The sequence below is a fragment of the Pterocles gutturalis genome, unplaced genomic scaffold (genome assembly GCF_000699245.1).
Source record: "Pterocles gutturalis isolate BGI_N339 unplaced genomic scaffold, ASM69924v1 scaffold40289, whole genome shotgun sequence".
NCBI lineage: Eukaryota > Metazoa > Chordata > Aves > Pterocliformes > Pteroclidae > Pterocles > Pterocles gutturalis.
In genome coordinates this window covers 31,933-59,764 of record NW_010134655.1, presented here as the reverse complement: position 1 = coordinate 59,764, position 27,832 = coordinate 31,933, and the positions used below count along the sequence as shown (strand labels likewise).

At 37.0% G+C, this 27,832-nt stretch overlaps 1 protein-coding gene across 1 annotated transcript in view; it reads left to right on the top strand.

Moving 5' to 3' along the window:
- Window positions 1-6,400: 6,400 nt before the first annotated feature.
- The window catches only part of LOC104460367 (dedicator of cytokinesis protein 2-like), a gene marked incomplete at both ends in the record, with an annotated part of 52,362 nt that continues 30,930 nt past the window's right edge, over window positions 6,401-27,832 (top strand). The window contains 3 exons of the mRNA XM_010081660.1: window positions 6,401-6,499; window positions 8,146-8,240; window positions 24,910-24,988. Coding sequence (XP_010079962.1) covers window positions 6,401-6,499; window positions 8,146-8,240; window positions 24,910-24,988 — 273 coding nt within the window. The remainder of the gene's footprint in view (window positions 6,500-8,145; window positions 8,241-24,909; window positions 24,989-27,832) is intronic.

Here is a 27,832-nt window from a genome sequence, read left to right as displayed (position 1 = left end):
GTATTAGTCTCATCTCTGATTGTGTTGTTGAAGTTAATTTAATTTTTCTGTCTTCAGTGGGTGCAGCTGAAGAAGAACAAAATCAATTAAAGGGTGACTTAGTTCTGGGAATACAGGCAGTGGCTCTGTTTAGTTTTAAGGAAGTGAGTCAGCATCCAAGACATGCATCTTCACAATAAGTGTAAATTCAAAATATGTGGCATAGAAATAAAAGATGTTATTGCACTTTAATGAACTTAAATTGCCCAGTTCTATACTTTTCTCTTCAACCCAGTTGTTGATCTCCCTTGCAGACAGCATGTTTTGCTTTGCAGTCCTATACAGCTGGCAATCCCCTCTGGGTTTTTTCTGCTCTTAAGTATTATACCTTCCGGCAGGGGTTTAGCTCCGGGTCATCCCAGCCATTGTATAATTTCCTTCAAGTACCCAGTTTGGTTTCCAGTCCTTTTCAATGCGAGAGACTGGCCAGGCTTTACCACAGTAAATAAATCAGGGATAATATTTTTAATCTTATTCTTTGCTTGTATTTTGTGTGTGCTGCTGTTGTTTCTATGGCATACCGACTGCATCATCTTTAACGTGGGAACGAGTGCACTGGGACACTTGGCAGGACAAGCCACGCTTTGCCAACTTGGCTGACCATCTGGTTTAGTGGCAACAGGGAAATGGAATAGCACTTCAAATAAGAAACTAGTGAAATGAGCAGCCTGACAGCACAGGGATACTTGGGATTCTCAGTGGGTATCTTAAGTACCAGGGCAGGAGATTTCTTGTGGCCTGTGAGACCAGTCTGGAGACTAACTAAGGTAATGGTGGTGAAGCAATTAGTGGATTGCAAAGGAGAAGGGAGAGATGCAGCATGAAGCTGTGTATATCCCTGAAGGCAAGGAAGGAAGATCTCATCTGATAGAGCAGAGCCGAGACTGGGAGTGTGGACAGCAGCAGTGAAGTGAGGAGATGAAGCAGCAACTGTGCTCAGGACAAGCTAGTTGTTTTCAAGCAGTGATTGCTCATTCCAAATGACTGCCTTCTCACTTCATGCTAAATAATTTTATCCATAATGTATTTTTACATACACCTTGAAGAGGAACACTCTTAATATTATGGGAAAAGTAATAAATTACACATCTGTGAGCACAGACTTAAGCATAAGTAAAATCAATTACAGTAGAAAGTTCATCCTAGCCAGAGAGTGCCGTAGAAATTCTGGAGCAGATTTATGGCACAGAACTGGCCAAACAACAAAACCCAGCAGCAACAAAAACATTGCAGAGAATGAGAAATTTTCTTTTTGGAAAATTGCTGGAAATTGACACAAATTTAAAAATAAATAAATAAAAATAGATGTCAAAGGACATATTTTTAAAAAATGCTACTTTTATGTCATGCCCTAAGCCAGTGTCTTACTGCTTTTATCTATGTTTGAAAAAGTCTTCAATGAAATTATTTTGAAATTGCCGTGATTGTCTAACTTTGAACATGTCTTTAAATCTTACAGAGCAGCTGCTATTACTATTGCATTGTGTTATAAAGCTGTCCTGTATTTTTCCATCTGGTATTCTGCTGGTTTTATAGCTATATGTCGTTTTGGCTAAGTCATGTGAACGTAAAGAAAAGAGTAGAACAAGCTCAAACAGCCCAGCATGTTTTCAGTCAGAAATCAAAAGCTGTCAGATGTAGAAACAGGATGCCTAAGCGACTGTTCAGTCAGCTATAGAAGACAAGACAGAACTCATGAACTATATGAATGTGTAAATGGAAAATTAAAAACTCAGGCCTAAGTGTAGATGACTCTGTTATTGTAAATTAATTATTAGTAAGGTGCACTCATTGGCAAGCTACAAGTCTGCGTGGATTAGGAGCTATTTCCCATTTCAGATGTACACTGCACTCTAGGTTGTTGCATAGCAGCCTGTTCTGATGTTTGCATTTCTGTGCTTTTACAGCTAGAAACAGCACAGTTTAGGACAGCACATGCATTGGCATTGACATCTATTTCTGGAGAAGAAACAGAACTACATTAGCAATTCACTTCAAATTCTGCTTATTTTTTTCATTTCAGAGCACCGCTGTTTACTGTTTGCAAAATATGTTAAAGATGTTTATGCTACCCTCTATGCAGTCCTCAAGGTGTAGTGTGGTTTTCTGAGAAACTGTGCCTTCAAACCACTGTGGTTCTTCATGGCATCACTCAGCATCTTCCATGCTTTTCTTTTCTTGCTCTTTAGCTCATGACACTAAACAGGTGTGATGACTCAATAATTCTGTGAAGGCAGTATATTGGGAGACCTTCTCAATTACATGCTTGTGCTACAACATCAATTTTGATTGTTTTTAACATTAGATTGAAGCAGTTGATTGGTTAGCTTTTATTTAGTTACATTAAAGATTAAATATTTGTCACCCCTCCTCCAGAAAGATTTTTGGACTTGTTTCTGAACAAAAAAGAGAGAACTGTTTGACCTGTAGAAATTCTTGTTGCCCTTTTTATGTGCACCATTTTTACAATTACTGTCACTAACATGTGATGAGTTCTGAAACTTCTGACTTAGCCCGAAAGGGAGTTCAGAATTAAAGCTGATCTATGTAGTATGGGAGCTTTGTGCACCATAAAAATGTTGGACCTTCCGGATAAGATTCTGTGTACAATACAGAGAACTGTGCATTGATCAAATGTAAACCATCATTGGTGAACATAGGCTTACAGATTGAGACAATGATGGTATGTAAAGGAGTCCTCTTACCTTACATTAATTGTGAGGGTAAATGAAATGAGCCTTAAAACATCCACTATTCTGATAAAAAGGGGATATAAAAGTAACTGCATCATCTGTGGCTTTCAGGAGTCTTTGAAAGATTAGGAATTATTCATGTTTCTATTTTATCTGCCCTTTAATGATGTGCATGTAGTTATATATTTACACTCGGGCTCTGTGTTGGTAAAGCTTTCCATATAAATGTTCCTTAAGTGCCTACATGAAATAAACCTCCTCCTTAGTCCTTCCAGAAGTACACCTGCTTGACCATTACCCACCCTACAGCCACTGAAATACTTGTAGGTTTGAATCAGTGTAGCTTCATTCTGAGTTACTGCTGTTGCTCTTTGGTTTTCCAGTGCATTAGCTTTATTAATTCTGGTGGTGCTAGTATTATTTGAAGTTACTACGGCAACCTGTCACCATCTGCTATTATAAAGTACGCCGGGATTTAGTTGCTAGGTGTTGAAGTTTGTCATCTTACCCATGTGACCCTAAGGTTTTTCTGAGGTTTCTCTTCCTGTAGGTGTTGCATCCACAGCTGACGTGCACTTTCACAACAGGGGAAAAGATTCCGCGTTCTTTCCCCTTGACCTTAGAAAGCCCTATTTGTTTTACAGAATACATCTAGGATCCCTTTTGATGTACTGTGTATATACCTGACCAAAACGTTTCTTTTACCTTAGCCACTATTTCTAAGTGTTTATTCTAAAGCCAGCCAGCTTTGTAGTTCATTTAAATTTGATATTAATTATGCTTTTTTAAGTGGACAGGGAGTTTGAATGCTACCTGAGATACTTTCTTCTGACTCCTTTTCATTTGACCCCATATATACCCGTATTCCTGCTCCCGATAGAAGTGCAATGTTCATACTATCCATTTCTTTACCCGTTTTTTGAAAGGCTGCCAGCCAGTTGGTTAATTAAAAAGAGTTCAGTGCTGTTTCTGTGCTGGGTTCTTTTACATTTAAATGGAAATGAAAGTTTTTAAGTTGTAAAACATATTTCATTAGATATCTTCTTAGTAGTGCCGTGGATTCAACGTTATTTTAGTCAGGTTTTCTGTTAGTATTCTCTCATCAGTAAACTGTTTACTTTGATGTGTTTATTTTTTACACGTTTGACCTAGTACAAATCAACCTTTTCTGCTGTAATTCCCAGGATAAAGCCTAACAAGCCCCAGCACAGCTGAAATCACTTGCTAATATCCTATCTGAAGAACTTCACCTTTGCTGTCACAACTTTTTTTATACTCTTCAATCCCTATGTACAATGCCTGGCTTAATGAAATAAATTTTGAATCATAAGCATTAAACTATTGTATTGGTAGGTGGTGCTTGATTCTGTCCATCTAGGGGGCATGCAGTCTGCATTCAAAGTGTAACAGATCATTCTGCTGCAGAACTTGCCTTGTTTCCAAGCAGTTCATGCTCTTTGCACATTCTTGTAAGAGATACTTAAACAGCAAAGAGAATTTCAGTGAATCCATAGAGGTACTTGCAGATTTGATCACGGCTTTTTATAGTCCTGTATTACACTTAAGTTCTGCCGGTGAGAATGGTGATGCTGAGAGAGCGTGAGTACTTTCAGAGATCCGAGGCTGCATCTGAGAAGTGAATCTTTATTGCTGGCATTTGGGGATTAGGAGGGAGGGGCAAGCTTTTGACCTATAAAGAATCTAGCAGTTAATTTCTAATAGCTGAGATCGCTGGCAAGTATATTATTAAAGATCAAACTGTATTTCTGTATTTTCCTGCTTTACAGTTACATGGAAATGATGGAGGAAGTTTTTGTAGCAAACCAGCTTTACTGTCACCTTCTTTTTTGTGTATCATTTAGTCCCACTGATGTGAATTTGGTGCGAGGTTCTGTCCAGCAATATGTGATCCTTGCTTATGGCTCTTTTTGGTGATCAAGGCATATCATCTGTTAACTGTCAAATCACTGTACACAGTTACTAAGAATAAGCATTCATGCTGTACTGTAATCACAGATATAGCTAGACACATTTTAGAAGTTGGTTTCAACAACACCAGTAACCTTTTAGTCTTTATGCCTTTAAGCAACATAATACATCTATTCAATGCCTGTGAAAAAAGGCTGCTTATTTCAAGAAGTGATTATTAAACATGAGTATAGAAAGGCATTCTGTGGAAAATGTTTAACTACTAAACATACAAGCTCTCTTTCATATACAAGCTCTCTTTCATGTACAATTCTCTAACTTCTGTCAGTAGTTTTTTTTTCAAAATCAAGACATCAGAAGAAAAAGCACCACACAGTTTCATTACCGAATCCTTTCCAATTCATTATTAGTTTCAGCTATACAGTTAACATCATAGAAAAGATTTGTCTGATCCGTAACTGTAAAAGTGAACTACTACAGCAGGAAAACCAGCATTTCTTTTTAGAAGAACAGCAGTACCGGAGAACACACGATTCCTTACCTGAAAGCTTTTGGTTTACCTGCAGGAAATGTGTCTTCTTTGTCTTAAAAAGTAGGCAAGCCTCTCACTAGCATGAATGTTACTCCAAAAGAAGGTATAATAGGTCCCTTATATTGTAATTTTCACTGTTTATATGCAAGAAGTGTGCTGGGTCTGCTCACGTAGGAATAAATAAATAAATAAAAGGCAGTACAAACTGAACAGCCGCTAACAGATGAAAGACCTCTAGTGGCCGTAACCTGAAGTTAAAGAAGGCTTCCCTCCTCTAAGGGGTAGACAAAATGGTTGGGTCTGACAAACTACAGCTGATACTTTGGTAACATGTGCCTTTGTTGCCTTTCTGATGTAACAGAAGGATAGAGTTAAACAGAGAATCTGCTCGGTACCAAGTGGAAATTAGATTCTGGGCAGAGGGGCTGGGGAGTCCTTTGTATCAATTTTAAACCAGTATGATGAAAAGATCCAAGTAAATCTAGAAAATTATTTTTATGCTCATCTGCTTCATAGTCTCTTATTTTAATAAAATCAGAGCACCTAAAGCAGGTTCACTTTTAAAACAATAATTAAAACTTGAGCAAATTAAAGAAGTATCAATAAAGAGGATTCTTCATTGTCTTAAAGGAAAACTGCAAATCATTAAGCTCACTATTGCTTGAGAGAGAAATGTCTGCATGACTTTCAGTACATTACAGTGAAAACCTAGGATGATAAATAACTTTATATCTTTCAGCATTTCTGCTTTAGGATTTGAGAAATATAAAATATTTCATTTTGAAAGAAGTTTTGAAAGATTAGAGTAATAGTGTTCTATAAGTTTTACAGAGTACTGTAATAGCTACTTAAACATCTGTAGACTGTAAAAAAAAAAAATCCTTTCTTCCAATATTTCTTCCTGTGAATAGCCTATGTTTCTAGAATGATTAGAAAAATTTGATGCTAATATATTTTCTTCCTATGAATTCCTAATGGGGGAATCCTAGGCAACATCATATGCCTTTTGGGAGTCTTAAGGTAATATTGAGTTGTACTTCATGTATAAAGTTTTCTAGTAACGTGTGTTTCCATGCAGAGTTTCATAAAAGATGTAACTTTCTCACCAGAGCCTGCCCCTTGCCAGGGTAGCTTTTGAATTGTCCTTTTTGAGTTCTTAGTTCTTGCTAAAGTAATCTGCATGTGTTCACTTTTGACTTTCTTTCAGAGTCGTTTTGTGGCATGCATGACAGCCATCTTGAACCAGATGAACAACCAGCATTATTCCGTTTACATTGAAACTTTTCAGACAAATTCAGAGCTAGTGGTGAGTACAAAATAATCATGGAGATGATAAATAGCTCTAAATATTTTATTTCCTGTGAAAAATAAGTAGTATTGTTTTAGAGTATCTTGTCTGATTCTGCCGAGAATGAAGTCTATTTCTGCCTCTGTGTCATTGTGTTGCCTCCCTCTTCTAATGGTGACCTGTGACAATACTGTAATCAGAAATTTGGAAAGATACAAATGTTGTTGTTGTTTACCCTAGCACTGAGGTGGTAATATAATAATCAAGAATAAGTCATGGGATCTTTGTGTTATACTGTTCTGAGGAGGGGAAAAAAAAAGAAAACCACAAGAAAACAATAACAAAACCCACCTCAACTAATTGAACCCTCCCTCCTCGCTCTGCACGTGATGATCCATTTCCACTTTTCATTTTCACTATTGAGTCTGCTCCTGGTCCAGATAATCTTGTGTGTTAAATGCAGTAAACGCCTTATTCTTGCAGCACGGCTTTGTGGTTTTTCTGGCATAATTTAACGATACTTGGGGTATATTCAAGTTTGTACTTGTTTTGGTAGCCCTGTGTCTGTCCTTTTATACTCCTGACATAACTCTGAAATAAGTCTGGGTATTGGCAAAAGTTTTCATTACACCATCTAGAGTTTGTCCGTTGAGGTAATATTATCAGTTGGCAAGATCTGTCCATTTTCTCTGCTTGCTGAAAGTCACAGTGTTGCCATAACTGAAATGCTAACTGATCAAACCTAGAGTAGCTTTTGCAGTTCTTCATGTGCTTTAGTTTACTTGAAAATGTAACAGTATTTTAACGTCATTTCAGATTCCAAGCAGGTTGAGCACTTGGTCCTAGAAGTTTTAATAATACTTAAACTACTTGAACAGTTCTGCAGGGGAAAAAAACTTTAAAAAGACAAGATACCAATATATTCAATGGGTTTTGCTGTTTTTAAGGGCATTGGTTTGTTTTCATTTCTTTTTTTTTATGTACTATATATCAGTGAAGATGACAAAGATTTGTTTTCAAGTAATGCTGTTGAGAGCTATTTTTCACTTGGTTCTCTGTAAGTAATGTGACAAGAAAGAGTGCAAACTTCACAGAGAGCTGCATGTGAGGTTTTGGTGATAGATGATGACGTTACAGCTTGCTAGTTTTGCGGACTTCTAGGTGACTTGCTCAGAAGTTCAAGGGTAAAACTGTATGTATGTGCTGTAGGTGAAATAGACCTGAAATGATTGTTTTATTTAAGTTCATTATACAGTGATATTGAAATACTTCTAGGGAAATAAATTGTGTTTGTTTTGTTTGAAAACTTTCTGTCAGTGCCTTCAATTTTTAATTTGGAAAACTAAATTTGGACTAAATGGACTAAATAAAAAAATCCTATATTTTTCAAATCTGTTAATTATGTATAGTGAGATTGTTTTGCTAATTAAAAAATTCAAGATTTTTATTCCAAATGTAATGACTTTTAGCTTTCATTTGGAACCTGAGACTGCTGTTTTACAGGACTTCAGTTCCAATCTTGGCCTTACTGATATCACCAGGAATTTTTCTATTGACTTCACTGGGACCAAAGTGGAGCCCTCCATCTTAGTTCTTTAATCACAGCAGGAACACCTAAACTTTGTGTTACATGGTCACAGACTTACTGTATTTTGTTTTGCTAGGACTTCTTGATGGAAACATTCATCATGTTCAAAGATCTCATTGGAAAGAATGTTTACCCTTCAGACTGGATGGCAATGAGCATGGTGCAGAACAGGTAAAATGGCTCTGGAGGATCAGCGCTCATATTCCATGTGCTCGTGAACGCGTTTCATATCTTACATGACTTACATGAAGTCTAAGATGATTATATTATTCTGTGTTGGTGACTGCAAGAAGGTGATAATCTGAAATAATTTACTGACAATACATTAAGTAGCTAGCTGCCTGTGCTTTAAGTCCACTTACAACGGAAAGGAAAAAATACATATTTAACAGCAAAGTGTAAGTACATAGCTGGTCTCCATGCTGACAGTCAACAGAAGCCAAACTGTAAAAGACTTGTTGAATCTTAAATGTACAATTTCTGCACAGGGTTAGAATGTCCTCACTAATATATCAGCAAGTTCTTTGTGATGCAATAGTTATCAAACACAGTTTTCTTTCCAAATGAATATGGTTGCTTGGATTGCTAGAAGATCTGATGATCAAGATCAAATCTTTCAGTGCAATGCACTATTTGTAGGAGGAGGTTGGATCCACGGTGTTTACTGTAGCTCATATCATTGAGGAAATGTATTGCTATGTTACAGATCATTGGGAGTTTCATCGTGATTGTTTACTTCAAACTTGGTATATTGCCTGTTTAGATCAAGAGGGCATGTAAGCAAAAGTTCGTATAATTAAATTTATCATGCTCCTTATTGTTTGCTCTGTGAAAGCTTGCTTTTAATAAGAAATCTTTGAGTACTCTTATATTATAAAATTGACTGAAGGAAGTATCTTGTGGGCAGAAATGTGCAGACTGTACACCTTTACCGACAGCTATAACCTGTTTGTTTTGGTGTCACCGTAAATGATGGTGGGATAAAGAAAGTATTGCATGAGCTTTGTCCATCCACAGGACTGCTATTGTCCTGGTGTTAGGACTGCAAGGAGTGTAAGTGAAATTTCATGTCATATAGATTTTGCTGCCACATGAGCTCTTTTTAGTTTATAATTTCCATATCATGTGGTGCTGAACTGGAAAGAAAAGAGAAGTATCTTTGTGTACCCCCACCATTAATAATGGGTTTAAACAGCTGGCTTGTGCCAGCGTATCACTGATGGATTCCGTCAGTGTATCTCTGAAATATTGCTTGTTTGAAGAGGAAGGAAATGTTCTTCCCTTGAGGTGTGAGTTTTGTTGTTTATTGTGGGCATCAGTTAGAAATCAATGTTTTTGGCAACAAGGAAAGGCTGTAGTATATAGGGTACAGGATAGGCTATGTGAGGATTTATTTCCTAATAACTGTTCCAAGCCATTCTGAGGTATTGGCTTTTTTCTTTTTGTGTCTCCAGTCTGTAACAGAGCAAAGCAAGGGAGAGTTGGACTGAGAAAGCAAAGAAAAGCACATGGCTACTCTACGCAAAGTTAGTTTGTTCAAGTTGTTTATTTGTGGAGCTTGTAGGCAAGGAAGACTTTCCTCAAAATTTGAACACGTAGATGTTTTACAAGCATGTTTTACAATGCAGAAGAAATTGAACAAAAATGTAGCCATGAGCATGTGACCACCTTGCCTTGTGGATTTTTTTTTTTAATTTGCTGCTTTTCTCCTCTTTATACTTATTGGAAATCATGGGTAAAAATCTCAGTAAAAGGCATCTGGATTTGAGGAAAAAATTCACTTCATTTACATTTCTAAATGTATTTAGGTGTCACCTTGAAGCTTGAGCTTATTCTTGCTTCTTGTTCTCAAAGAAACGTTGCATTTTATATGCCGGATTGGATAATGAAGTGAATGTGTTTTCTTTTTTTGGGGCAAGACTTCTGTTGGCAAGGTGGATTTTGATCACCTGTTTTTGATCACATTATTTTAGTTTTGTAGAAATGACAGTAACACGGAGTTGTCTAGAAGTCAGAGAGGCTAGTCTAAGAATTAAGTCTCAAAGATGCGTGGGGTCCAATTAATTTAGAAGTCCGTAGATGCTCTTTATTTCAAATGTCACAGTTATGTAATTTTACTCTTCCAGTTTTGTAATATTGAAAAGGAGAGAAAGAGGATACTTAATCTCCTGGGAGCGTTTGGTCTTGAGGAAAAGATTTGCTAAGAAAATTGACAACATTATGATATCAAATTTTTATATTGGCTCTGTTTTAATCCAGGATTTGAACGGAATGATGTTAAATGAAGAGGGCTTTTTGTGTGTGTTCCATGATTCAAAGTGGGAGGACTGTGGTTCTAGCGGGTAGTGACAGTGGCAGTGAGGGCCTAGGTGCCTAAACCTCACTTTGTCACTCATGTACACTGATGTTCATGCAGAGGGGTCGCTGACCCCTCTTCTGAGGTGGGCAGATACATGTATGCTGGTGGATGTGTTAATTCCTGGTAAGATTTTGTGAATGGCAATAGTTTCATCCTGCTTGTTTCTCTAAGCCAGTCTTTGGGCTAGAAAGGTAAAATCGAATTCAGTGCGCATTCTTATGTTGCGGCTGCTGCGATTTGCACGGATTTTTACTGTAGTGAGGATTGCTCTTTAAAAAGTATCAGATTAGTACTAAAGTGAAGTAGAGACCTAAGAGTCTTCCATTGTATGTAAGCATATCAAACCTTTCCTGTGTATAACTATTTCCCTTCTCTGGAAAATGCTATTAACATCTGTGTTGTTCACAAGTATAGGATTTTTTTTTTTTTTTAATTCTATGTGGGTGGGGGAAGTATCAGTCCTTGTTCAAAGCGTATGCCTTTGGGGCTCGGGGGTTCACCTGGTGGCACTGATATTGCTTCCGTTACTGACAACAGAAGGTCATTTGTGTTACTGTATGTTGGCTGATAATGCCTTCTAATGACGCTGAATTGAATGGGACAGTTTGGTCCAGGTGGGTTTTGTTGCTCTAAACCTTATCCTGCATTGGACAAGTCAAATGAAAATTTTGAAAGAAAAAAGTCAGCATAAAAAAAAATAAAAAATGTTTAGAAGCTATTTAACAGTGCTTCTGTAAACAGATTGCTTACCTAAATTGACTTGGCACTGTTTATACTCTGAGGATGTTGCTGTTCCCAAGATTACATAAGGAAATGAGTTATTGATCTTAATTATATCAAGAACTGGGAGAGGGGATTTTTGTTACCAGTCTTTATAGAAATTTGGTTTTGGTGGGTTTTTTTTTGTTTGTGTGGGGTTTTATTGAAGGAGTGGGTGTTCTATGAAATAAGTTGAAAACTAATTTAGTTTTCTAGATTTGTCTTATTAACATGTTTTACACCAGAGAAATAGCAAAGAAAAAGTCCCAAGAGGTCAGACTGGGGTATCTTACAATAACAATGAGAGAAGAAAATAAATTCAAAAAAACCAACCAACCAAAACAAAAACCACAAAAACTGTTACCACAGGTAAAGTTTTATATTAATTCACCGGTTCTGAGCAGGAGGCTATATGTGGGCCTTTTTACGCCCTGAAGGATGTATTTTACCTTAAGAGTTTTCCCTTTCAGAATTTGCAAAAATATTCGTTCCAGGCCGTAAGGCACGTCTGTTGTGTAACCTAGCCAATGGCAGAATGTAGTTGGCACTTCTTCCCTGCGGGCATTCAGCAAAGCCTGACAGGCTCGTCCAGATGATCTCTTGTATTTTGTACCTAGCGGGGAAAGTGGGCATTGGAGGAGTTTTGCTGTAGGATATACTGCAGTACAGAAATGGAAAATCAGAGGAAAGGGAAGAGCATAACTCGTACTGCAAGTTTGGTCCTGTTCGTGGGTAAAGGGTGTTCCTGATGAGCAGGACACTCTAATTATAGTCTTATACATAAGGACAGATAGTGCGTGTATGATATCAGGGATATTTCTACTGAATGCCTGGCATAGGTAAGGAGAAAAGAATGAGAGAATGACTTCTTATAAGGTCCTGGGGAATTTTTTTTTTTAAATCTTTTTTTTTTTTCTTTTTTGAAAGAGAGGAAGAGAAAGAGAGTGCCATCTGGGAAGGGAGACACCTCTGTCCAAAGGAAGGGAGAATGGACACATTTATGTCCAGGAGAAACTGTGGTAGGAGGGAGTTGAAAGAATGGCAATACAAGCTTATTTGACTAAACTTACTTAGTCAAGCTTTGCCTGTACCAGGATGGAATGATTTAACTTGGATTACTTTAAATCACTGTTATAAATAATGTGCTGTTTGCTCTCAAAGCGTGTTCTGGTTCCCAGAGCCAATTTGAAGGAGGAAGAGGCTGTGTGTGCTAGTCCCACTGGACTGGGAGTATTCTGTTAGCAAGTCAGAATCAAAAAGGGAAATGAACTACTTTTTGTTTTGTTGGATTTTTTGTTTGTTTTGGTTTTTTTTCTGTGTTTTTTTCCCTTTTTCCATTAACAACAATATGGGAAGAACACTTTTTTTGTGGCATGTTAGATGGGGCAGAACACTTAGGGAAACAGTAAAATCCTCATTGAGGTCATGAGGATATAATATCCGAGTTATTTTTGTGATCCTCCATGGTAGATTTAATTAACTTTTGTTCTAATGAAGGTTGCTTACTGCACACTTCTTACTAGTTGCTACTGCTTGTATGTGCACTTTATTCCACTTACAGTACTTAGACTATTGGCTATTAGCTTATTAAAAGCCGTAATTCCTAGGTACATGGCATTTGTGGGGAAATGCCTTGCTGGTTTAGGTAATACCATGTAGTCCACTATCTCTCAGCTGTTTTTAATTTTAATTCAGAGGCACGTAATTCCTCCCAGGAAACTACTGTACCTTATTGTCAGCGTGGAGTGTTGGGAGTGCAGGGAGTCAGATTCCGCAAATAAAAGAAATAGTTAGGGAGGTTAGTGACTAAAGGGAAGCACTCCCCTCCCTTCCTTCTGTTCCTTTGAGCTTTGAAATGGTAATTGCTCAGACAGAGTTTGAAATTACTTGATCTTATCATAATTCATACCTGGAATCAGTTTTGGTTGGTGTCTAAAAGGGGTTTAGTAAGAACTTTCATTGTTTGTGTGTCCACTTGAGTTGTTTTTTGAACCTTGTAGACATTATTTTTAGGTATTTTAAAATAAAAGGAAGCAGTTTTTCACCAGTGCATTTCAAGGTCAGATCCTATTTGCTGGAAACCTCATGTGAGATAACACTGTAGGTATTTTCTAACACCAGTAGTGAGGCTTTTTCTAAAATATATTTTCATTACCTGTATATCTGAGTGTTCTCAGGCATCTGTCGGAGTCAAGTGTACCCCAGCCCTTTTCAAATCTAACTGGAAAGGTTTAGTGCTGCAGGTATTTGACAAAACAGCTGGAAGTGTTGCCAATTCTCTTTCATTATGCATACTAAAAATAGCTGCTTATTTGCTGATGAACTGCTTTGTAACACCCTCAAGCCCTGGTTCCCATGTAGCTCACATGTTGTAGCTGCATTATTAATTCAGTGCAATCTCATTATGGCTTCAGATCGGTGCCCCCTGCACCCCCGGTACCTCACCATTTCTCAGACTGCCAGGAAATGTAGCTTCTGTTGGTGCCATTAGGTCCTGGCCAACCAGCACCATGAGGGAGAAGTCCCTATTCCTCACCTGCCAAGGGACTGCAGGGATTTCTTTTTAAGAAAAAGACAGTAGGGATTCCAGACCTGGTTGTTTTTGGTTTTTTTTTCATAGATGATCTGTGGATGGCTCTGTTACACATGACTTCTGGAAAACATGTTTTCCACACTATACATGTGTATGTTTCTGAACTCTACCTTTGCACAGGAAAAGTCTTTTCAGAAGAAGTAGCTGCTTATAGTATTGTCCTGTGAAGCTCAACAAAATGTTGCTTTGTGCTTTAGGAGGAGGTGGCATTTTAAAAGTTGTATTCTCAGTGTTTAAGTAACAAGTACACGTAACAAATTCAGTGGCGGTTGGACTGCTTTTTCTTTTTAAATTTTCTGGAGAGAAAACCTGAACAGCTGGTCATCACAATTTAAGTGTATTATTCAAGAATGGTATTTATAATAATTTGTGAGAGAAGGGAAACTGAACACAGCAGAAAGTAGGGAAAGATGACTTTCTCAAGCAAGAAGCTTCAGTGTTTATGGGAGGGATGCTGCAAACCGAACTGCTACTACCAACTCACTAGATTTCATAGAATCATCAAATGTCTGAAGTTGGAAGGGAGAAAAAAAAATTAATTCAAGTATTAGAACTGCTGCTCAGTCTTCCATCTATCTGTTGGTGGAAGTGAAAGCTTGTCATATTTTCCTGTTTTAGAAATATTTGATACTGTGATAGCTGTTTTGATCTCAGCGGGTGTTGTGACTCTTCACAGACACTGATGGATCTGGCTATACACAAGGTACACAAGTTCACTTGATAGAAGTACGTGCTGTCCTTTACTCCAGCTGGTGCTGTAATATGCTGTTCAATTTATAACAATTGCGATGAGATTTTAAAATCAAGAATACCGTTTTAATTACAAAAATAGGAAAAAATATTAATTAACTTTAATTCTTTGATTATTAATATGAAGAGTTTCTGCTGTCATAGGAAATGTGGAAGAAGACTCAGATTTATTCTATCCAGCTGTGCTTTAACAGTTTGCTTAAAATATTGCCTGGCTCATTATTTGTCTTGCAGAGAATAAAAAGGGGCATTTATTTATTTATTCCTAATAGGAAAAAAAATGCACGTAGCTTAGGTTTATGTTTTTCAAAGATGTATTGGGAGTTAAGATTCATTTATATAACTAAGGTTGGATGATGGTGTTGCGGTTTATTTTGTGCAAATAAGGCAGAATTTAGAAGGCTGCTCTGTTACATGCAAGTAACTCCTTTCTTTGATCTCATTTTCCTCTGGCAACTTTTGACTGGCCTAGCATGCCTGACAAATGCAGTTGTTTTTCTTAAGAGCTTGAATTTTCAAGGGGTCAGAACACATTTACACATAGGCTTGTGGCATATTGCAGAACTTTGGAGTTTTTATATTTGAACAAGTATTTAAAGCAACAAGTATAAATGTCTAATGACAATATTCCTTTATTCACACATGCACAAAAAGGTAGATGAAGTGTTATAACAAGTTCAAACAGTTTGTACTGTCCAGTCATTGCTTTAATTGTGTATAGTAATAAGATGTGTCCTTGGACAGTGTGTTTTTGCTATGAGACTAAAAATGTCCTTGCTGAAATGCAATTTCCCTGTTAATATCAAATCCCTTTCAAAGGCAAAGGACATGTCATTTATTTATTTATTTATTTATTTTTCTTGCTAAGGTATTTGGTACACAGTGTCTCAGTATTCTCAGATTTGTATCTCTTTCCATTAAGTCTGGGTAACTGTTTCCTGGTTGTCTTTCCCAGTGCCTACAACAGTCAGTACTTGTAATAGGGCAAGTGGCATAAGGTTAGTCCTGGGAAAATGGAAAAGGCAGGTAGAGAAGAGGCAGTTGTTTCACTGTGGGTTGTAAATTCTGTTCCATGGAGAGTTACACTTCCAGCTGTGGCTGATATGTCTGACTGCGTCATTCAATGCTCTGCTGTCACTTACAAGCCTGGCAGAGATCATCTCTTCCATCTGTGGGTGTTTGAGTCTGGGTGTGTGCCTCCTGTAACCCTACTTCCCAATTGCTTGTATCTGTGTAACACCAAATACTGTAAGATGCTTATTCTGCACTAACTCTGCATGTTGCTGGTTTTACCCATGTTGTGGAATTATCTGCTTACCCAGAATCTAAACGCTTAATTACGTGGTGACTGCAGCAGATCATCTGCTCAGCAGGATCAGCTATTGCGCATCCTGGTGGTGGTACACAATGGATGCCTGTTGTGTTTTAACTGCAGTCATTTAGGCTTTTATCTAAAATGCAGAGAGAAAACATGCTGCGAGATAGCTCTTTCTTGCTCCCACTGCAGAGTATCTTGTCTTTCTTGGTATCAGCTGCTAGGATGCTCCTGCTTCTAGAGTATGAGGCCTCCTGAACTAAAAGCAAAGTCTTCAGTGGAGAGAACAACTCAACACAGAAAAACAACTTGTTGGTTTGATGTTTTCAGAAAGTCAGTAAGATCAACTGTTATCTTTCCAGGTACAACTTTGACTTGCATATAGAAATCTCTAACGTGGCCTGTTATTTTTTGTTTTCAGGTATTTTAGTTTCAGTGAAACATTTGGAGAGTAAAGCAAGGAGTAGTGTTTCCCACTCCGTGGAACGTAGGTGCAAATGAGTAAAAAAATAGTGAAGAGATTACCCAGATAAACTGTTCTAAATATGTCACTACAGAGAAGACTGAAAATACGAATTCAGTATTCGTAATTTTCTTCAGGTGTAGCAAATGCTACTGAGCAAGCTTTCTGTGTCCCCTTTTCTTCACATCTTAAGAGATTTTCAGGAAATTAAATGCATACAATTTTCTCATATTTATCATTACTTTGAGCAGCTAGTTTCGTATTTTTAAACAGTAACATCACAAAATAACCCTACTTGTGTGTTATGCATTTGCTGCATAATGATCTTTTTTAAAAAGTCATAATCTGCTAATTCAATGCAGCTTCTTCTGTATTGATACAGTTTGTCTGTAAAGTAGTAAGCTCAAGGGAGCAGCAATTAGACAAGAGGCAGGTGCGTTGTTGTCTGTACCTGTAATTACAGATCATAGTCTTAGCTTCAGAAAAAGCTAGGCTTCCCTGAAAGGAGAGGAATTATGTGTTCTAGACAAAAAGTATTCTCCTGCTAAGTATTTTTAACAAGAATATCTGAAAAATCCAAATACATGTGCTGTGTTCAAGTGTAATGCAGGTATAGAGAAGGGATTTCAAATACAGAAAGCTTATTTAATGGGAGGAAGGAAAAAGCAAAGCCCAAATACTACATTTTACCTTTGAAGTTTTATGGTGAGATTATGAATAAAATAGAGAGCTGAGATGGGCTCAAGCCCATCTCAACTAAAATAAGGCTGAGATGGGGTTATCCACAGCATTATCCACTAGTTTAATGTAATTCTCCAATTTTAATCCTTTGACTTGTGAAACAACAAAAGTATTCTAGAAACAGCCCCTAGAAACCTCCATGGAATTATGTTTACCAGAGTGTCACCTCTGTACCATTCTTAGATATATAGAAATGACGACTAAATGATATGTACAAATATTACAGCAGGGGTGAATTAGTGTCAACAGGTGAAAAAAAAATCAGTGGAAGAATGGAAAGTAATTTCACAGTATCAATTCAAACTTCCTTTAAAAGTGAAAGCCATGAGAGTTTTTATTAGTTTGACATCTTGATATTACCATGTTAAGCCATTACATTCATGTATACTAACTGGGTTTCGGCTTTCTGTCTTATTCCCAGACTTGATCTAGCAGCAGAGACACCATGTCATTTTGAATTTTTTTTCATTCAGGATATTTCTGTTTTGCAAACAATTAGCTGCAATGCACAAAAAAAAGAAGAGTAGACTGCAGTGAAAAGATACTCACAAGATAAGGAAAATTCCTTCAAATACCTTTCAAACTAAGTTACGTCTATCAAGAGTCTGTTATGACAGCTTGTTGTAGGCTTCGTTTTCAAGCTATGAGATTTCTTAAAGCATGCTGGACATCACATTTTCAAGAGAGTTTGACATAAATGTGTACCTAAGAAGCTGTTTTGAAAATGTATTTTGATTCCTAAATGAGAGAGAAGCAGTCTTTAAAACATGCTGTAAGTAGATGCTGAAGGAAAAGCTGCTTATAAAGAGACTGTTGGCAAAGTCGAGATCTCAAATAGAAACTTCCGTTGTATAGCATCAAAGCAATTACTCATTCTTGTCTTTCTCTAGGTGTTGCTTTTGTACCACTGTCAAATTAACTCTAATACATGATAGCAGGTATTATTTTTGTATGCTCGGCATAGCTATTCAAGGTAAATTTTCAAATAATAGTAATAAAGCAAATGAGTTGTGCATAACAAGCAATATATAATTGAGACAAGAGAAGGTGGATAGCAGTTATTTGCTGACCGTGCTATTTGGATAGATTCTCTTGCTGTACATTGAAAAAGAATTTAGGAAGATGGCAATTGCTTTATCATTAGAATTCAGTCTGAATGGTACAAAAATTGTTCTTCAGTCTATAGTGATACTGAGTTGACAGAAGGGAGAAATATGATTAAATTATGCTACTTTCTCTGCACCACTGGCCATATTTTTCCAGTTACCATGGAAGTGGATTGCTTCCTAAGCGTTGCCATTATTGTGCTCTTAATAACTAGGTTTCACATAGCTACAAGGTTTTTAAATAGTGTTTCCATCTTGCATTGCTGTTCATTTCTGAATCAATGATAGCTTGCCACATTATTAGGACATAATTTCTGCTGTTGCTCTGTAAAGATTTTTGTCATTATCTTTTTACCTGTTTCTCAGGCTTTCTCTGGCTGTTCTGTTTTGCTCACTGAAATAGTAAACATGTCTTTTTAATCTCTCTTGTCACACTGGTTGCTTGTCTGGTCTCCTGTGTATTTTGCATCTTCCAGGTTTAGTTTATAATTGCTGATCACTGTTTCAGTCATTGACAATGATCAGCATTTGGAATTGGGTCTGACCCGCTTTGGTAGTCTCCTCTATTTAACATGACTTGTTCTAGCTTTGCACACAAGAAGGAAGAGGAAAGATGACAGAAGCCTGCAAGAGAATCAGTTAACTTTAGCTGCTTTTCCTTTGTTCTTGCTTCGTCTGAAAAATACCTATTAGGTGTCTTCTGCAAAGCATTTTATGAGGATGCTACTATCAAGTCAACATAAATTGTGTGGGAATAATATTTCAGCTCTGCTATTCCCTACTCTGGATTTCATATAATTGGCATACTGGCAAGACCATGTCTATCAGAACTCGGAGATCTTCAAAATAATAGTCAATGCATCTCTTAGGCTTTGTAAGAACTCCCCTCATATTTCTCATCTGCTCAAGTAGAGGATTCACCGATGAAAGTGGTGATTGATCAGCCTTTGAGGATTACAAAAAAACCACCTGCCAAACTGCAGTTAGTGTGACTCCTTCTGACTTTAATTTCTGGACCAGGTTCTCTGAAGGAAAAGCACTTAGGGTTTGTGGGAGGAAGTTCTGAGTTTTAAAAACGTCCCATCTGTTTTCAGAAGTGACTAACAAACCCCATATATTCCAGCATTTTAATGGTTTCTTTCAGTAGAGCTTTCACAATAACACAGGAAATAATATTCTTTTAAAGCTTATCTCTATTTTTCTGTCTAATTATCCAGTAGAAGTTTGTACTTGATTAATTTTTTCCACTTGTCATTACATCAGTGTAATCACAGCTTTGGAAGACATTGCTAACATGACTTTGAGTTGATGCTCATAAATACCTAAGTTAATTAATTCAGCCATCACTTCAGTATCTGGATTACTCATCTCAAAGTTGAAGGAGTGAACTCCTAAATTTTAGAGTCTTGTGAACTTGAAAAGATATTCAAGAGCATTTCACTGCTGTTGGACTACTGCTTTAAAATAATTCATGTGTAAGAGTCTGAGGAAAGATCATTTAATGATTTTTGGAAGGTTTATAATTCTCTACCTGATTAGGCACCTTTTCCAGAGTCATTTTGTGGACCCAGAAGTGTTCTGTGTCTGAAACTAGGTGCAGAAAAGGGCCTGCTTTTGGAAAGCCACCGAAGAACAGACAATGCTGATTTAAAGTTTTTTGGGGTTTTTTGTTTGTTTGTTTTTTACTGTAATCATCTCTTTGTTTTCTGCTGCCAGGAGCTGATGCACTACTTCTAACTTGTTTGCTAAAAATAACTTGGAGTTCCAGATCTATATTTTAGGTTTATCACCTATTTACACTTCAAAAGCAAGGACAATGTGCAGACCTATTTTACTGTTAAACAGAATCATCATCTTCTAAGGAATAGCCTTGAAATCCTACTTTGATTAACAACATGTTGTTTATGAAACCAAAATTATTTCCTTGCTCTATCTCAGCCCCTCTGTTTTATTTTGCTTGAGAGAGAATCAGTTTGAAATAAAATTTTTGTCTTAGGATGACTTATAAATTTTCAGCTTTGTCTGTCTTAAATTATTTATATAAATTACTTACAGTACTGTTCTATCCCTATTTAGAACATACATGTAAGTATTTGAAACTGAGTACAGTTGCACAGGATTCTATTCATTGGGCTTTCTTTCAAGCCAGAACTTGAAAGAAATTTCCTGACAATACAATAAAGCAAAACAGAAGCAGCAGGAAATTTAGCAAGGTAAAGGAGATAGCAGGAGTTGAACCATGGTGATTCTGCTGCTGTCCTAAGGCAAAACCTTGCCTTTCTGTACCCAGGTTAAGCCTAGAGACTTTGGCCTTTGAAGATCATCCATCAATCTTCAGGCCCAAGGGATTGGTATGAACTGCAAATTAGAAGCGTCAGTCCCCGTAAACTCAGGAAGTGTCATGGATATTTTTGTGGGTAAAGGGATTTCAGTAATTTTAGATCACAATTATTTAAACTGATGGTAAATTAACTCCGTACTAAGTAACTGTAAAAAAGATAACATAATTAAACACCTGAACATATTTGTAGCCTTGTGTGACATTTAAAATTAAGGGTGTATGTGACAAGAGGAGAACATTTTACCAGAAAAAACACCTAATGGCATTACCTGTATGAGAAATCAAGATCTGGTCCTTTGGCCAGTATACACTGGTCTAAACTTGCAAAGCAAAACTGAGCAGCAATCCCCAGACTGGAGAAAAGGTAAGCTCCAATGATCTGTTAGAGAAGAAAGGGAAATCAAGTTATATTGCACTGACAAGATAATTCCTTTCAGTAATTTTTCTCAATAACTTCTTCTGAAGTCAGACAGGACATACTGTGTTTTTCTGAGCTGTTGTGGGGCACACTTTTTTACCATCTCTTTTCTAGCTGTATCTTCTCCATTCTGTCAGTTATGATTGATAACTGATGTTACGTATAATCATGTGAGGAATGATGACTTCTCCAATCAGATGACTTTAACTCTCTCTTCTTGCATCAATATTTAATTCTTTAAATAGGAAGATGCTGTCAGTAATAATTAAAATTATATTTTCTCTTGTTTTCATCAAAATTTGAAAGTGTTTTATAAATACCTGCTCAGCTTTCTACCTGTGGCTAGTTAATTAATACCCCTTTTTGGTGAAAGGGGGGAGACTCAGGCATATAGAAATGAAATAACGAAGGTAGGACAGCATGGCATTGGCAGGAGCCAGGAACAGAATTCAAACTTACTGCCTAAGTGACTTCCAGTGACGGAAATAGATACACCCTTCAGGCAAAATACAAATGCATGAAAATATTTGGAACTTGGCAGCCTGGAAATATTGCATGCTTCCTGCAAATGTGTCATTCCAGTATGTCAGTTAAAAATATCTGTGAGAATGAAAGGGATATTCACAGAAGGTAGCTTACATATAATCATATTGTATAGAATCCTGTAAATAGTTTTAATATTATCAATAATTTTTACTAGACACTAAGCACCTCAGTATTTCTCAGGTGTCCTTGGGGCTTTTTACATATGGATAACATTCAACCACGAGCTCTTCACAAAAATTTGAAAATACGACACAAAGAGTATGTCCATATTATGAAGTAGAGTTGCATGAATACATTTCATGAGTGTTTAAGTTATGATTATTTTGGATGTATTTTGCACAATATTTCTGTACTAAAAGACAACGTACCGGAAAGTGGGGGTGGTTCTTTAATGTAAGACCAACTATCAGCAGCATACCAGATCCTGCCCAAACAGGACATGTAGGTGACATGTTTCACCGTAGGTGCTGGAGTAGTGTGTAAATACAAAGAAGTTGGGAAATAAAAAAAGTCTCAGAAATAGAAGACACCCCCTCCTGCCCCAATGAAAACTTTCTGAGTGAGGGGAAATGCTAGTCTCTGAGCTGCTGGAGCTGAAGATCTTGATTACATGAGTTGGCAAGAAATATACGTTGTAAATCAGAGGAGAATCTAGACCAATATAGTTCTACAGAAGAGACATGATGCTGAGAAGGCCTTGACCCAAAACTCCTACTCGGCAGAGTAATGGGGATGCTGACAGACAGAATAACGTGTGGGTGTCCATGACTCTGCCTAGCTGTGTCTTTTTTTTTTTTTTTTTTTTTGGTGCTGTCTAAAGTAGATCATTCTTTTTAGGATCCCTTTTTTTTGTGCAAAATCTTAAACTGTTTGTGTCAAGCATCAGGCAGTTCTGCAGAGATAAATGTACCCCTGCGAGTGAAGCATTAGGGAAGGATGTGTTTATTTTCTTGTGGGTAGTGTGAGGCAGCTGTCAGAGGAAAACGCATTTTCCAGAATAAGAATTGATCACATCGAAGGCTGAAAATAAAGCACAATAGCCTGTTCAGACCAACAGAGGCTACAGTTGCAGTGGATGCACGTGGCGATGCTGTGATTATACAGGGGTGGTTTAGGAGGGTGGCGATAGCCAGCAGGAACAGTATTGAGCAAAATCAGGTTTCTTCAACTAGAGGTGATTTGAAGACACTTAAAATTTCACAGATCAGACCTTTAATCCAGCTGGCAAGGTTAGCTGAGCTACTGCTGGAAGATGAGATCAGACTGTGCCCTAGACCGTTGGAAAGCAGCTCATCTGAACGTGTGGGATGGTGCAGTAGAGCAGCACAGCTCCCTTAGAAGTCTGTCCAATGCCACAGTTATTGCAGTAGTTAAACCTGTAGTGTCCCTATGATGGCAGTAAAAAAAAAAAAAAAAAAAAAAAGTATACCATGTATAAATCACTTTATTTCCTTGATCACATGAGTATTACAATATTACAGAGTAATGCTACATGGATGGTAACAAAATATTCTTTGGGTTTTCGCAAATAATTTTTTCCTCCTAGAAAACTGTTATCATAGCAAAGGGTCTCAGTCTAGCCAGGCAGGTTGTTGCCCTATGAAGCAGTGCGCTTCTTTGGGCTATTGCGTAGTGGTTAAATAGCATTCCTAGTCACAAGCCTGCCAAAAGCTGAACTTTTGCTTTACCTCCTTCATTAAGAAACTGAATTTAGCTCTTGCAATTTTTTATTTTTTTGGTTGTTGGTGGTGGTGGTGGTGGTGAGACTAAAATTCATTTCACTCACTATTTGGTTTCTGGTAGTGGCTCATAAACGGCTGCCTAGGGAACAGTGTAACAACAGAGCTGGGAAGAAGTAACAGTTTGCTGCGTTCTCCCAGCCTCCAGTGACCAATGACATTTTGTAGTCCTCCCTTCATTTGTGTCTTTGATGTGTCTAATGACTCTTGAGCCAGTATAAATCCAGGCATTCACAGCATCCTGTAGAAATGAGTTGCATAGCTGAGCAAGCATATCATAAAAACTATCTCTTTTTGCCTATTTTGAATGCACATTCTGATTTTGTTCAGCGCTCTCCTGTGCTTGTACGAGGAACAGTGAACAGTCTCATCTCCGTGGTGCTTCTGTTTTTATAGATGCCAGCATATCCCTCTTCAGTCACGTAGTGTCCCCTGACTAAAGAAACCGGGTCTCAGGCACAATCCATTAGATGTGTTTGATCATTTCTTTGTCACATTTATTTGCTTGTTTTGTTCTCTCTTTTTTCTTTTTGTATTTGTGTGTCTTTTTGATGGGAGACTAGAACACCACAGAGAAGCCAACACAGGAGACAGCAGTCCTTTGACAGTAACATGTGGATATCCTGTGGGCTCTTAATCTTTTGTTAGTAATTCCAATTACTGAATTATTGCTATTTCTGATGCTACTAAACATGAAGACAGTGGGGGGTTTGTGGATCTGTCTGCTATACTATTAGGTCTTTTTCCTGATTGGTAATAGTTAGTTGACAATCAGTCATGGTATTTGAACAACTGGGATTTTTTTTTTTTCTGTGTTCACCTCTTTCAGGTTGTAGTATGTTTGTCCCCCCAGTGTTTGCCACTTCAGGCTTTTAAAAATTTTATGTATGAAGCAGAAGGAAATGGATCACTTGTTTTCAAAATTGTAAATTGAATGAAACTGAATTATTTAAACTTTATAAATATTAAGAGATACAATTGATTATTTTTTTTTATGAATGTACTGTGTTGGAATGTTAGACAAAGAAATTAGCTTTAGAAATGTGACTTAATCTTGCTGCATTGATAATGAGCATAAATAGGTGCTGCTTTTCACGCCACAGGGATAATGTTCACCCTCTTCCTCTTGGAAGAAGTAACTGTCTGTTAACTCAGCTTTGTGGTTTTATAATGAACCTGAGGAGGAATACGGGCAGTGGTGTCATCCTCCCCTCACCACTTGTGAGAAAACGGAAAAGCTGCACACAGTATCTTTTAATTGGGAAAATGCCGTGGCAGCTCCTAACTGATAATGTGAGTACAGGAACTCTTTCAGCTGTCAAACCCATGAGGAGGAGGCAATAACACTCCTGGAAACGGTGCCGTTTTGTCAGATAGAAGGTAAAATTGTATTTGAAAGAATTGCTGTCAGTGTTTTCTTGAGAATGCAATGCAGCGTGCAGCAGAGGAGAAGAAATTCTATTGTCTGAATTTTTCAATGGAGATCAAGAAACTTTTTGACAACCATGGGCTTAACTTTTTTTGAAGTATAACAGACTATAAATAACATGCCATTGCACAGAATGTCATCTGCTGCGTTCATGTATGGGTGAACTTTGCTTCTTCTGGTGTGTTCAGTGGTTAAATGTGTTTCCATCAAGATCACATGTGGCTGGAATAGATTCCCAGAGATTACATTCATTTATCCCTATCATTGCTTTTCTTTTTTAGGGTGTTCTTGAGAGCCATCAACAAATTTGCAGAGACAATGAACCAGAAATTTCTGGAGAATATGAATTTTGAACTCCAAGTAAGTATTTAGGCTTTTTTAGCTGAGTCAAAGCAGTATGTGCACATAGGATCATTCTGGTCTGTCAGAGCCCCTTCTGGTACTTTGTATCAGTATCAAGATGACTGATTTGAGTGTGGCAGGATTAGGCCATCTTTGATATGATATGAAATCATACTTTGATTATTTATGATAAGGCACCCAGAATATTTTGTACTGATTCTCTCAGAACTGGCAAGCAGAAAACTTTTTTCTCTCTTTCTTAGCCAGCCCAGTGTATTCAGTCAGGCAATCTTTGATGTAGTGCTCGTAGCTTTTACAATGTCACTCCTGTGTATGTAGGGCAGAAAGAGATTAACTTTGTTTGATTCCTGGAGTATTTAGTACTTAGAATTTATTTTTATTTCTAACTTATTGTCTTCTCTGATAAGTGTATCTTTTTATTTATTTATTTATTAATTTATTTGGTGGTGCCTTCTGGAATAATTTTAAATTAGGGTTTTGTTCTTTTCTTAGTTTCCTCAGTATCATAATTTGTAACTTATCTGTTTGGTCATGCATTTTACTGTATGTTTGGCTTGCTTCAGATGAAAATGAAAATGTCTGTAGCTTTTGCATTCATTAAATTGTTATCAAAATGTGAATACAGTTTTGAAATCAGGATTTGTCACTAAATGCTGCTTGATTATGGTGTGTGCTATAGACAGAAAACACACTAACAAAGTATAGTATGAAAAATTACTCTATTTCCGTCTTTATATTAACTGCAGTTAAGAGTAATTGTTTTAAGTTCAAAAATGCTTCCTGATGAGAAAAATCTAATCTGTTCATTAGATAATAACTTATTGACCCTAGCTGTGAAGTTCACAGAAAGTTCAGGCTCTGCCTTCTTCATTTCTTTGAGTTCATATTTTATGGTTAATCTTGCAACTTGCAATCTGCTTTAAGTGGTTCTCCTCTTCTGCATGTGAATGTTCAGGCTTTCTGTGCTAAACACTGCTTGGGTATTGGTCTCTGGGTCCTTAACATAAAATACCTCAGCCACAAATAGCTACCGAGCCGTCATGTGAGTGGTTACACAGGAAGAGTTTAAAAACCAATAGGAATAAGAAAGGTAAAACATTCAGTTCATACTCGGTTACAGGGGCCTCCAAGTTTGAAATGTAGAGGTTTCCCTCATTTATTTCATTAAAAATGTTATACCTACAAAAGTTGTGACTTTATCAATGTATATATGTATGTTATTATTGAAGATTTTTTAATCATAGGGAAGGATGTTTCTTCTGACAAACTTAAAATTTATTTTTAGTAATTCTGGAAACTTTCAAATCCTTGTAATTTTTGTGATGTAATCTCTCCTAGGCTGTATCAATTTATTAACAACCAATTTGTAACCTATAGTTTCTGTAACACTTGATAATTTTTACTGCACAATGTGTCAGTAATTTTTAAAAGCAAATAAAATAGGTCTGGTGGGCATCGGTATGGGTAGGCTACCAAAAATATGCAAACTACTCTAAAGACTGTGTATCTGTCAAGATTCTGCTAAGGTGTACACTGCCTTACACTTGTTAAAGCAGCAGTCTAAACCTGGAACTGTCATTTCAGATATGATTCCTCTGGCAAAACAGCCAGGGAAGTTGTAGTTCAACAAGGAATGTTGTAGTTCAAGGGAATGTGTTAATGCTTCATCTCTTATTCATGACTTGTCAAATACCTGGAGGCTTTGAGTAAGCTAAACAATGTTCTAGTAAATAAGTAAATCTAAAGAATTGTAGTACCCTTATAGTTTTCAGAAGAGACTTAAAAGTACAAGGCAGGGAGATAGTTTACTTTTCTTCCATGAATAAAAACTCTGAAAACCTTCTCACAAGACCCTGAATATACCTATTAAAAAAAGCTGCTTCTGGACTAAAGAAGGTCTGAATAATGTAAAGCATATTGTCTAATTTTCTTAATTAAAAATAAAATTTTATTTTCCACGATTATCTATACTTATTCAGATATTTGATAACTGAGGATTTAATTAATGTTTTAAAGGTTTTTACTGGTTTTCACGTTTATTTTTTTTTAGTCTATAAATCAGTGTCTTGCAACTATTCCAACTGTGGAAGCTTGAATATAGAGAAGCACTTAGAACTAAAAATGTTGTTATTAATTGGAATGAGAAACTTGAGAGGTCCTTTAGCGAACCTTATTAATTTTCTTAAGATCAACTTTATCCAAATCATTTGTAACACAAATTTTACCTAAGTATTCTAGAGCCTTTTATGGTAAGAGAGCAGTCTGTGTCTTTCCTAAGCATACTATATTATCCTTAAAGTTACAGAATTTTCTTAAAATGCTCTAAAGCACTGAGGTACAATGGACAGGAACCAAGAGTGGAGATAGTAAGGAGTGGAAGGAGGAGTAACTTCAACTAATTTTTCTAATAAAAAACTTGTCTTTTGAAGTCACTGCTTACATCTTCCTACTCTGCAGTATAAATCCACGTTTGTCCTGTCCTTTCTGGCTGTGGCTAGTTTGGCCCGGGAGGTGTAATTTTTCATGTGGATTGCACTTACTTGAATTGTTCTCTAGTAGCACGGATACCGAAGTCATTTGCTATAGTCCAAGAAAATTCTTCTGCATCACTATGGGCAGATGACAAAAAAGAGAAACAATATACTTTTTTATTCTTATACTAATATATCTTGGCTGTAAGCAAATATGAGCAGTGGTTAACTGAAAGTGAAGGAGGAACTTCTATACTTTATGAAATAGTTCATTTTACAGTTGCAGCCTCTGGGGCTGTTATTCCTCATAGATTTACCTTTTGATTTTCCTCGGTTGTTTTGGAGTATTTTTAGTTAATAAACAAACAAG